General features: G+C 47.3%; 1 protein-coding gene across 8 annotated transcripts; it reads left to right on the forward strand.

The window, feature by feature from the left end:
• Positions 1-1,440: 1,440 nt before the first annotated feature.
• Positions 1,441-10,075, forward strand: RIT1 (Ras like without CAAX 1). Of its 8 annotated transcripts, none has more exons than XM_023247192.2 (8): positions 1,441-1,501; positions 1,690-1,737; positions 1,912-2,036; positions 2,188-2,244; positions 5,720-5,793; positions 5,919-5,921; positions 6,017-6,208; positions 7,415-10,075. In XM_023247192.2, exons 3-8 carry the CDS (start codon positions 1,931-1,933, stop codon positions 7,643-7,645), a joined length of 663 nt encoding a protein of 220 aa, XP_023102960.1. In that variant the 5' UTR covers positions 1,441-1,501; positions 1,690-1,737; positions 1,912-1,930; the 3' UTR covers positions 7,646-10,075. The 8 variants fall into 8 exon arrangements, with proteins under 8 accessions (XP_023102960.1, XP_023102961.1, XP_023102962.1 ...); XM_023247193.2 differs by having other exon boundaries at positions 1,444-1,501; positions 1,687-1,737; XM_023247194.2 differs by having other exon boundaries at positions 1,465-1,538.
• The last annotated feature ends 2,161 nt before the right edge of the window (positions 10,076-12,236 follow it).

Consider the following 12,236-nt stretch of genomic DNA (forward strand, 5'->3'; position numbering starts at 1 on the left):
CACGGGCCCAGAAGTTTCCATATAGTTCCAAGAATTGATGACTTAACAGAGTAAACTCTTCAAAGTCCAGACGAAAACATCGAGGATAATTATAGTGGCCGTTCTCCTATTTTAGCCCTCCTTTATGGAACATGGTTAGAGAGTGAGGTACATTTTTTTTTTTTTTTAACGTTTATTTTGGAGACAGAGACAGAGCATGAATGGGGGAGGGTCAGAGAGAGGGAGACACAGAATCTGAAACAGGCTCCAGGCTCTGAGCTGTCAGCACAGAGCCCGACTCGGGGCTCGAACTCATGGACCGCGAGATCGTGACCTGAGCCAGAGTTGGCCGCTTAACCGACTGAACCACCCAGACGCCCCGTGAGGTACATTTTTAAAGGACATAGACACAAATTATGCTTGAGAAAGCAGTCTTAAAAAGAAGGGTGGGTAGAAATTTCAGCAAAATTTGCCTGGTGCCAATTCCTTTCAGACCTGTGTGTACCACCTAACACGGAGGTGAAGATAGTGCTAGTGCCTTCACTATTGCTGTATATAAAGGCCGTGGGGTGGGGGGGGGAGTGTGTGTGTGTGCTGGGTGGTTCAGTTGGTTAAGCCTGAGCTTCCTCTAGGCTCAGGTCATGATCTCATGGCTTGTGGGTTCAAGCCCCACATCGGGCTCTGTGCTAACAGCGCGGAGCCTGTTTGGGGTTCTGTCTCCCCCTCTGCCCCTTCCCCGCTTGCTCTCCATATCTATCAAAAGCAGATTTAAAAATTTAAAGTTTTTAAAAAGGCCCTGTGAACAGTCTGAAATTATTCTTTAAAATCTCTTAATTTCCTTCTTGGGGGGGGGGGTGGAGGTAGTACATTTGTCTTTAAAAACCTAGTTTTGAAATGCCTTTCATTGGGGCACCTGGATAGCCCCAGTTGGTTGAGTGTCTGGCTCGATTTGAGTTCGGGTCATGATTCTGCGGTCCTGGGATCGAGCCACCGATGGGGCTGTGCGCTGAGCGTGGAGCTTGCTAGGGATTTTCTCCCTCCCTGCTTGCACTTTCTCTCGAAAGTAATTTTAAAAAATAAAAACCGAGATGTCTTTAAGGTACACGCGTGTCAATGTGGAACTGTGCTCAGCCTAACAGTGTTGGTGTGAACGAACCTCTGGTCTTCCAGACCTGACCCGCAGTCCCTGTAGCCGTGCTTTGGTGGAATTTGGTTTTTCCGCGGTTAGGCCGGAATCTTGGCCTCTGCACTATTTTCCGGGAAGATCTGGTGGGTGCCCATTTCGTACGTTGCCTCGTTACATTTGGCCAGATTCGTTTTTTATCATAAACGACACACAGCCCCGCTAAGTCAGTCGCCGCAGAGGCCCCCTCGGTCCCTTACCGAGCCCGCCGCCTCTTCCCGCGCGCGTGCGCACACCCGCGAGCGGCGCTCCCCCCCGCAGGGCGGGGCCAGGCGCGCGTCACCCGGCCCCGCCTCCCCGCCGTGGCGCCATCTTCCCCGGCGACGGGAGGGGTCACAGGTCAGCGCTGGAGCCTCGCGCGGGGCTGGCGGGCGAGGTGGGGGTCGGCGCGCCTCGGGGGCGGGGGCAGGGGGCGCGCGGAGGAGCCGGAGGCTGAGGGGCGGGCTCCTCGTGGCGGTGCCGGCGCCCTGGTCCCAGGAGGCTCCAGAGGCGTTTTGCCTCTTTTGTTTTTCCTCTGGAAATAGCAGGACTTGGGAACGCTGTGCGGTGCCGCCGGCCGAACTGCCCCGGGGAAGGTGAGGAGGCGGCGGCGGCCGGGGGCCGGGGGACCGAGGGCCCGGGGCGCAGCGCGGGCCGGTGGAAGGGGCGAGGGCCGCGGGGCAGGGGCCGGGGGCGCGGGACCCGGGCGGGTGGAGGGGGCGGGGGCTCCGGGTGCGGCCCGGGTCCAGCGCGTTCCTCTCGCTCGCCAGGTGCGCGTCCCGGGGGGCCATGGACCCGGGGCCGCGCCCCTCCGGCAGCGGCTGCAGCAGCCCCGCGGGCCTGTCCCGGGAGTACAAGCTGGTGATGCTGGGCGCCGGCGGCGTGGGGAAAAGCGGTAGGTGCCCTCGTGCTTCCAGTTCACCCGAAGTGGGGGTGAAAAGAGCTCGTCTCCACCCCAACCAGGTGGCTGTCGTGCAGTGGTGACCCTTGCGGTTCTTCCCGGGGGCCACTTCTCTGGATTGTAACCCTCCTGTCTTGTTTTGAAGCCATGACCATGCAGTTCATCAGCCACCGATTTCCAGAAGACCACGACCCCACCATCGGTAAGTCACGTTACGGCGGAAGTTTCCAAACAAACTCTCTGGACGCGTCTTGGCCTCAGCTTTTGAAACGGTTTTTTCACGAGTCATCTTCTGAGCCTTTTTCCGTGTCTGAGATATTTCACCGAGAGGGTCACAGAAGTTGGGAGCAAATGAGCCTTTGTTTTTTCCTGCCTTCACTCTGAATGTGTGTAAGCCCTTTTGGGGACACTTTCCTTCCTTACCTTCGTGTGGTTGCTGGACTGCATTGCCAGGTGAAAGGAAAAGTTTCAAGGCCACCTAACAGACGCCTTTGCTGTCACTTGTCTAAGGGTCTCTGGCTCTGTAACTATGAGTCAGCTGATTTGAACTTCCACAAAAGGAAGCAGAAAAACAAGTCGAGCCAGCCTGCTGAGCTCTTACAACTCGGACTTGCACACTGGCCTTCTTCCACCGGCTGCTCTTAGTTTACTTCCTCATCCCTCAAGTTGATTACGTACTAAGGTTAATACTTAATGCTCTGCTCTTGGCCAAACTTGGAGTGGCAAGTAATTTTCGTTCTGCCTTTTTAAGAAAGGTTGTCGTTCTCTACAAAGACAGAACATTACTGTCATTCCTGAGCCGTAGGGAAGCAGGTTGGATTCTACGGGGGTTACATCCCAGGACAAAATGAAAAGTGGTGGGGGAGGGGGCAGGGGAGGGCCCAGAAGGTCGGCCATGCTGTTAGTATTTTCAGAACGCGACCCTAGGTGGTGATCCCGGGTCTCTGGGAAGGATTTCCATCGGGTCGGGCCTCTGCTGCTGTTTCCACAAAGCCAATGAGTGTTCTGTGCTAAGCCAGCTTTGAATGTCCGTCATTTTATACCGTAAATGCTCCTGTGACTTGAGGAACATATGAACAGTCCTTGTTTTTTTAAAGTTTGTTTTTATTTATTTTGAGAGAGAGAGAGAGAGAGCTAGCAAGCGGGGGAGGGGCAGAGAGAATCCCAAGCAGGTTCAGCACTGTCCGTGCAGAGCCTGACTTGGGGCTTGAACTCACACAAACCGTAAGATTGTGACCTGAGCTAAAATCAGGAGTCAGGTGCTTATCCGACTGAGCCACACAGGCGCCCTGGTCCTTTTTTAACGTTTATTTATTTTTGAGACAGAGAGAGTCCAAGTGAAGGAGAGACAGAAAGAGGGAGACAATCAGAAGCAGGCTCCAGGCTCCGAGCTGTCAGCACAGAACCTGACACAGGGCTCGAAACCATGAGCCATGAAATCATGATTTGGGCTGAAGTCTTGACACGTAACCAACCGAGCAGGAGGCCCGGTCCTTGTTTTTTTAAAAAAAAAAATTTTTTTTTTTCAACGTTTATTTATTTTTGGGACAGAGAGAGACAGAGCATGAACGGGGGAGGGGCAGAGAGAGAGGGAGACACAGAATCGGAAACAGGCTCCAGGCTCCGAGCCATCAGCCCAGAGCCTGACGCGGGGCTCGAGCTCACGGACCGCGAGATCGTGACCTGGCTGAAGTCGGACGCTTAACCGACTGCGCCACCCAGGCGCCCATGTTTTTTTAAATGTACAGTGTTGTTTAGGGATTCAAACTATGTTGGGAATTCTAGGAGTAAACTCAGTTTAGGACTTGGGATAATTTACTGAGAATTCCAGAAATATTTTTTCTTTTTTCTTTTTTCTTAAAAACTCCTACTTGTTCTTGAAAAAGTTAATTTTTTAAAAAATTTTGACGTTTATTTATTTTCGAGAGAGAGACGGTGTGTGAGCAGGGGAGGGGAAGAGAGGGAGGCACAGAATCTGAAGCAGGTTCAGCACAGAGCCCAACTTGGGGCTCAAACCCATGAATGGTGAGATCATGACCTGAGCCAAAGTCGGACACTTAACCGACTGAGCCACCCAGGTGCCCCCAAAAAGTTAATTTTTTCAGTTTTTTTTTTTTTCACAGCTGCTCTCCTGACGGTATTACCTGATTCAATAGCAAATACTTCCGTCTCTTGAGTTCCCATTATGTACCAAGCACTGTAGTAGGCCCAGAGGGTATAGTGGGGAGCAAAAAAATTTGGCCCTTCCTCTCATCGAGTTTATATATTAGGGGGTTTTGTTTCAAACTTTGGTGACTCTGAGAAGAAAAGCTTTACATTGTACCCAGTACACATGTAAGTGTCTGTGCCTGTGTGTACGTGTACCTGTGTACGTATATACACGTAACTAAAATATCAGGAAGCTGTATTTATGTCACTATATGTGGTACGCTCTTAGGATTTCTTTTTCCTTTAGAATTTTGCTTATTTATTTTAATGCCAATCCCATCCCATTAAGTTCGTTCACAACTCATTAATCCTAATGGATCATGAGCTGTTGTTTGAGAAGCAATGGTGTCGTGGGCTCTTTATCTTGAAGGAGAGTCAGAAGCAGGGATTCAAGAAAAAATGTTGAAATACAGTGGGGTGTATTTGAATGATACAAATATCGAAGGATAGAAATATTGAGTGGGTTTTTTTCTTTTTTAAAAAAATTTTCTTGTATTTTTCAAGGTTACTATAATAATATGCAATGAGAAATTTTGTTTCATAGAGGAGAAATTATGACAATAGGGATTATCTAGAAAAAAGGAAATTATGGTTTTTCTTTTTTGTTTGGATTTAAAAGGAAGAGAAACCATAGTGTTTGGTCAAGTGCAACTATGTAATAAGGGGAAGACCTTTAATGTTTTAGAATTTCATTTACTTTATTGGTAAAATAGAGATAATAATGCCTACTGTGGATTATTGGCATATTTGTTATTGAATGAGTTAAGTATATAGATTACTTAGGATAATGTCTCACATCTAATAATTATTTAACAAATTGGTAAAGTTACTTTTTGAGCCCAATATTTTTTCAAAAAAAACCAGTATCCTTTTATTGCTTAGGATCGTAGGTGAAATCTTATGAAGAAGCTATGGATGAACTTATGTCATTGCTTAAGTGAAAAAAAAAAAAAAACCCATAAAACACCTCAGCTGAAGATCCGATTTACATATCTTAATGGATTTAGCATGTTTCCTGAGAAAATCTGGGCACTGAGAGAACTTGGGTATAATCTAATTCTCAATAAGACAAATTTTGAAATGTTTATTTTTGAGAGAGCGAGTGAGAGCACACATGCACACATGCTCGCAAGCGGGGGAGGGGCAAAGACAGAAGGAGACAGAGGATCCTCCGTGCTGACAGCAGTGACCCTGACCTGGGCTCGAACTCACGAACTGTGAGATCATGACTTGAGCCGAAGTCAGATGCTTAACTGATTGAGACACCCAGGCGCCCCTCCATAAGATGAATTTTAAGGTTGTGGGGCGCTGGGTTGGCTCTGTTGGTAGAGCATTTGACTCTTGATCTCAGGATCATTAATTTTAGTTCAAGCCCCACGATGGGCTAGAGATTACTTAAAAAGGAAAAAATTAAGGTTGCATATTTTTGTGTTTATGGGTTTATAGTACACTTTTATTCCCTCCTGTAGAAGATGCTTATAAAATCCGGATCCGTATTGATGATGAGCCTGCCAACCTGGACATTTTGGATACGGCTGGACAGGTATTAAATCTTAGAATACTATGTATAGAGGTGTTTTCACTCTGGTAAAGGGGAGGGGAAGGCTTACACAGAGAAGATCACCAGTTCATCTCTTTTAATTTTTCATGCCCTCTGACTCAGGATAGCAGGTAATTGATGTGTCTCTTCTTGAACCTGAAGTAATAGCTAATACAGATGTAGTTCTAGGTTGTACCAATGCATTAGTGATCCTGTTTCCCTCTAGGCAGAGTTTACGGCCATGCGGGATCAGTATATGAGGGCAGGAGAAGGGTTTATCATCTGCTATTCTATCACCGATCGCCGAAGTTTCCATGAAGTTCGGGAATTTAAGCAGCTTATTTACCGAGTTCGACGCACTGATGATACACCTGTGGTTCTGGTGGGGAACAAGTCTGACCTGAAGCAACTAAGACAGGTGAGGAGGACTCGGAAATATGATCTGTAGTCTTGGGAGGTGGGTTGTTTCACTACTTATAGATTCTTTTGCCCTAAGATAAAAATCTAAAATTAGTGTCTCCTCAACCTTGGAAATTTTTCTATATCTACTAATTTGCAATTAGTTTGGATAAAATCTGAATGTTAGGACTCTGTTTACAAGATAAAATCTACAGGATGGTAATCAGGTAACAAATAGAATACCCATTAAGTGAAGGATCATGGCATGTTCATTTCTTAAAACCTTAGAAAATGAATTATCTATGTTGCAACAGGAGATGTAGGTTGGATTTCGAGATCTGCTTCTTGACAATGAGGATTATGTACTCTGGAAGGGGAGAATAAGAATTGGAGAGGATTATAGAGCAAGTGGTGCTCGTCTTCAAGTTACCAACAAAGTTTGAAGTCTTGCTGTTTGGTGTTAAGTTGAGGAATAGTGGACGGGCACATTGTGACTGCTGATGGAAGCAGTGGACTGGTACAGACTTTTCGGAACTGGTTGATAGTAGATAAGTTCATAATGCTTCTCTGTGAATGCCTGTTTGAAAAATCTATCCAGGAATTTATATATAAAATGTTCATTGCCAGGCTATTTGTGGTAGCAAAAAGAAAGAGCCTAAGTGTTCAGACCTAGGAGAAATTATGGTCTATCCCTAATTGGATATCTCGATTTTGGATTTATTACAGTGTAAGGAAATTAAAATAACATATTTGGTATCTGTAATTACTCCCTGTTCTAAAAAGTTCTCTTTAAAGTAGATTAGAGGGGCGCCTGGGTGGCTCAGTCGGTTGAGCGTCCAACTTCAGCTCAGGTCACGATCTCACACTCTGTGAGTTCGAGCCCCGCGTCGGGCTCTGTGCTGACAGCCCAGATCCTGGAGCCTGCTTCGGATTCTGTGTCTCCCTCTCTCTCTCTGCCCCTCCCCTGGTCATGTTCTGCCTCCCTCTGTCTCAAAAATAAATTAAAAAAATAAAAAAAAAATAAAAAAATAAAGTAGATTAGAAACAGAATCATGTAATTTGAAGGAATCTTAGAATTCAACTTCCCGAGTGAATTCTTCTTGAATACCTCCAGAGTTGAGCTCTCTTCCTGTTAGATCGCCCCTTCACGTGTCACTTTTTGGGGCAGTTTTAATTGTTTTCCATGGCTACCACTATACATTTTCTCATGTTTACATTTTTAAAGGTCACCAAGGAAGAAGGATTGGCTCTGGCCCGAGAATTCAGCTGTCCTTTCTTTGAGACCTCTGCTGCGTTCCGCTACTACATCGATGATGTATTCCATGCCCTTGTACGGGAGATACGTAGGAAAGAAAAGGAGGCAGTGCTGGCCATGGAGAAAAAGTCTAAGCCCAAAACCAGCGTATGGAAGAGGCTGAAATCACCGTTCCGGAAGAAGAAAGACTCCGTAACCTGAAGGGAAGATGTGAGGTGTTCCTCTGTGAACTGCAGGGCTTACTCAGAGCAGTCCAGTAACTTGCATTAGTGAGCACGGTGCTTGCTCTTTCTCCTGTTATGACCGTTACTTTAAATGTAACTGATGAAGGGGATATGCCTCGAGGGAGTTTGCAGTGATGTGGTGTTTAGAATACTGTCCTTTAGCTAATTCTGATTTATTAACCCAGTGGAGCACTGTCTACTTTTAAATTGTCACATTAGAATTTGATCTACCGATGTTTTGGGTTCTGTTCCTGATATTAGTTAATTAATGTGGATTGTTTATACTCTGGGGGGATATATGTACCACGTGTGTTTGACTAAGCCCACAAGAGGGACTTTCTGCTATGCACTACTCCATGTTCTTTTCTACTTGGGTTTCCTGGGACCTTCTCGGGGAAGGACGTCACTTCTGTTCTCCTGTGCTTCCTGGACACATAGCGAGAACCTCGTAGGGAGGTCAGTGGTACAGTTCAGCGAGTAGCTGTGGAACTGCCTCCTGTTGCAGATGAGGGACCAAGGAGATCAGGGAAGCCAGGCTGTGGAGGCGGCTGGGGGACCTCACTAGGGACAGGTAGCATCACAGCTGTGTTCCCAGGGCAGGCCTGGCTTTCCTGAGACGTGCACACCTGGCCCAGATGCACTGAATGGGTGAGGACGAACAGAAGCAGTGCAATGTGTGAAGGTTTCTTCTGTGAAGCTCTTTTGTTCTTTCAGGGTTTAGCCTCTGTTTACCGTCAGAGGTGCATGCTTTGGGAACCATTACTGGATTACTAAACTCTTGTTCAGACCCTCGGTTGGGACAGCCATTGCCTTGTGCAGGTTTATTTTTCCCCCGGAGATGCCCACACCCGTGCATTACGTGCTTCCCAGTGCTTCCGTGTGCTCCCCAGGAGAGTGGGGCCTGGCCACGTGTGTCGTAGGTCCCTCGTCAGACTTCCTGCGTCTTGCGTACGGAAGAGACATCAGGAGTTAGAGTCCAGTCGCGTGTGCCTCCTCAGCACAGTCACCAGGCTCCACGCTCCGGGAAAGCCTGCGCGTCTCTGTGCTAACGAGCCAGTTGTGAAGCTTTAGAAAATTCCCGTGTGCTGGGTTTCTCCTTGAAGATTTCTTTACAGGGACCTTGTTGAGTTCACCTCAGGGTTGTCTGAACCTTGACGGAACTTAGCCTAAGAGAGTGCCACCTTGATATTTGTCATAGCTGGGAGACGGTTGTCCTGGGAAGGAACAGCTTTAAATATTGGTGGCGAGTTCTCTTTTTTAGAATCAGGATTGTTTTGATACCTGGACTTAACTGTGTGTGGAGATTAAGTGCAAAAGTGCTAAGAATAATGTAGCATATATGGAACGTCACATGTCACTGAAGTAGCGTTTGCGACCATTTTAAACTCTTGACGTAACTGTGTAGCACCTCTTAAAAAGTGCACACCTCAACTTAACTGATTTCCACTCTAATTACAGGCAGAAGGACAGGGTGGTTGTGTTTTTCCTCATCCTCAGTGGGGTGTATGTTCTAGGTTTAAAGAAAGGTGATTGTTGCAACTTTTTTAGCTAAGTAGCGGTCCCTTTTGAAACCAAATAAATTATGTTTTATGGTACTCAAGCCATCCAAAAGTGAGAGACCCAGAATTTGAATCTATGCAGGACGGAAATCTGATAGGAACTGTAGCACTTTAGCAAAGCATGAAGGTAGAGAAGAAACGTAGTGCAATTCTGTTGTACCAGTATTTCACCATGTGTAAATTAGCTCGGAGCCTTTTACGTGTGATGCCTTAGCTTCTCGTTACTAATGACCTAGGGAGTTGTACTTAGCGTCAGGCAAGACTTTTACAGCCATATAAGTATTCAGGACATTCAATGCAGCACAGGATATTTACCAGAAAGAAAGATTTGTAAGAGAGGAGGGAATTTATATTGTATATGAGAAAAATAACAAATTTGTGTTTTTAAGACTGTCACTGTCATGTCTTTGATCATTGGATTGATTAGCCCATTAGTTAGTATTGAGGATTCTATCCATGGTGCTAAATAGTTTGAGGGGGTGTGTTATGTGTAGGTAACAGCTCAGTTCTTAGTGATCTAAGTGTATGTAATTTATAAACTCTAAAGAGTCAGGTTTTTCCAATTTGAGGGCATTACAATCAGTTACTGCCTGGAACTTTGAAGAGAAACGTTCAGGGACAAGTGTAAAAGCGCTGGAACTGTCCGTGCCTGCGCCAGATTGTTAAGTCACAAGATTTAGAAGCGAGTGTCCAGAAGGGATGTATTTTAACTTTATCAAATATTAGCAAGAATCGGTCTGCTGTGATGTTTGGGGGTTGCGGGGGGAAGGAGGAGACCAGTCTCTCACTTATGCGCTTGTATATGAAGACGGTTTATATGACACAATACAAAACTTTTCAACAACTCATTGGGCTTCTCCTTTACTTACTTGTGTGTGGGTCAAATGCTTGGGATTAGTGCGTAAGGTCATTTTAAGAAGACTTAATACCATGAGATTTTATGTTCTGGAAAGTACGGATTCCAAAAAATGTGAGTGCCCGCCACGTGCGGAACGCTGTGTCGAGTGTCAGGGCGCGTGCCGTGGAACACCCCTTCCTTCAGAGGTTACCTCGGCGCACGTGCAGGGAGAGGGGCTAGAGGGAGGTGAGGCACCGCGGTCCAACTGCTGAAGAGTCTCCGTGCTTCAGTGAGTGGGGTCCCACCTCTGTGTGACTCCGGACTCTAGTCCCCCGCCCCGGGCACTGTCCACTGTCCTGGTTCCAGCAGGCCGGGGTGCTCGCGGATGCTTGGTGTTTGGCCGTGCCGTCAGATGGCTTCGGGGGAGCGGGGGGTGCAGAGTGAACTGCCACCACTGGGGCAGGGGCCAGGTGCCTGAGGGACCCTATCGAGACCCCAGCGTATCCAGAGAGAGGTGGAGCGGTGCAGAGTGGGGAGCCAGGAAAAACACATTGAAAACAATAGCGTATTTGCCTCCAGCAGGAGGGTTACAGTTTCAAGTGTGTAAACTGAACGTGGACCAAGGAATAACTGCTTTACATGCAGGTCATTGCTTTTGTCTCCACTTCTATCAGTGGGATCAATGGGCCTCAGTGTTTGTAGAGGACTTAGTTTGGACAATAAAGGACTGTGTTTTTGTGTCCTCGTGACTTGAGTTGTGTTGAGCAGGTCAGTACCTGTCTGTGGGGTCCACTGTTGAATCAGAGGCAACGGAGGAGGCAGTATTCGCGTTTCTAATTTTTTTTTTTCAACGTTTGTTTATTTTTTTGGGACAGAGAGAGACAGAGCATGAACGAGGGAGGGGCAGAGAGAGAGGGAGACACAGAATCGGAAACAGGCTCCAGGCTCTGAGCCATCAGCCCAGAGCCTGACGCGGGGCTCGAACTCACGGACCGCGAGATCGTGACCTGGCTGAAGTCGGACGCTTAACCGACTGCGCCACCCAGGCGCCCCTCTAAACTGACCTCTACTTAGGTTAGGCGGTGGGGTTACAGTGTTCATGGGCCCCCTCTGCACTAAGCACTGTGAGACTGTGCAGGGTTTGAGGGGATATAAGATACCCTGCTCTTGACCTTTGATAAAATCTGCATTCACAACTAGATGTCAATCTGAAGGTAGTAGGTTGCTTCAAACTGGGAATGTGACAGGAATTCAGAGAGGGAAAGAATTAGTGTGGCCGGGCCCAGCAGTGGGACCAAGAGCTAACGGAGAGGAGGCAAGTGAGGAGAGGTTGAATACCAAAGAGAGGTGATTTCTGATATTCCTAGTGTTTATTGCTTATTATTATTTTTTTTTTACGTTTTTGTTTATTTTTTGAGAGAGGAGAGAGAGAGAGAGAGAGCGAGCGAGCATGAGCGGGGGAGGGGCAGAGAGAGAGGAGGAGACAGAGAATCCAAAGCAGGCTCCAGGCTCTGAGCTGTCAGCACAGAGCCCTGACGCAGGGCTTGAACCCACAAACTGAGATCGTGACCTGAGCTGAAGGCGGATGCCCAACTGACTGAGCCACCCAGGCGCCCCTTATTGCTTATTTTTTTTAAGTTATTTATTTTTGAGAAAGTGCAGATGGGGGAGGAGCAGAGAGAGAGAGAGAAAGACAGAGAATCCCAAGCAGGCTCCATGCTTTCAGTGTGGAGCCTGATGCGGGACTTGAACACACGAATCGTGACATCATGACCTGAGCTGAAGTCAGACACTTAAATGACTGAGCCATCCAGGTGCCCCTATTGCCTTTTTTTAAAGTTTGTTTATTTATGTATTTATTAAAAATTTTTTTAAATGTTTATTTATTTTTGAGAGACAGAGAAAGTGCGTGCGCGCATATGAGCAGGGGAGGGGCACACACAGAGACACACACAGAATTGAAAGCAGGTTCCAGGCTCCAAGCTGTCAGCACAGAGCCTGATGCAGGGCTCAAACCCACGGACTGCGAGATCGTGACCTGAGCCGAAGTCGGAGGCTCAACCGACTGAGCCACCCAGGTGCCCCTTATTTATTTATTTTGAGAGAGAGTGTGCGTGTGTAAGTGGGGGAGGGGCCGAGATGCGGGGCTCGAGCTCAGTAATTGTGACACC

Source organism: Felis catus, chromosome F1 (genome assembly GCF_018350175.1).
Source record: "Felis catus isolate Fca126 chromosome F1, F.catus_Fca126_mat1.0, whole genome shotgun sequence".
NCBI classification, from domain to species: Eukaryota; Metazoa; Chordata; class Mammalia; order Carnivora; family Felidae; genus Felis; species Felis catus.

Bases quoted from the DNA above. Each gene is read 5' to 3' on its own strand.
- RIT1 (XM_023247192.2), top strand. From the start codon at position 1,931: ATGGACCCGGGGCCGCGCCCCTCCGGCAGCGGCTGCAGCAGCCCCGCG. The intron at 2,037-2,187 runs GTAGGTGCCCTC...CTTGTTTTGAAG, and splicing joins CGGCGGCGTGGGGAAAAGCG to CCATGACCATGCAGTTCATC. The intron at 2,245-5,719 runs GTAAGTCACGTT...TCCCTCCTGTAG, and splicing joins AGACCACGACCCCACCATCG to AAGATGCTTATAAAATCCGG.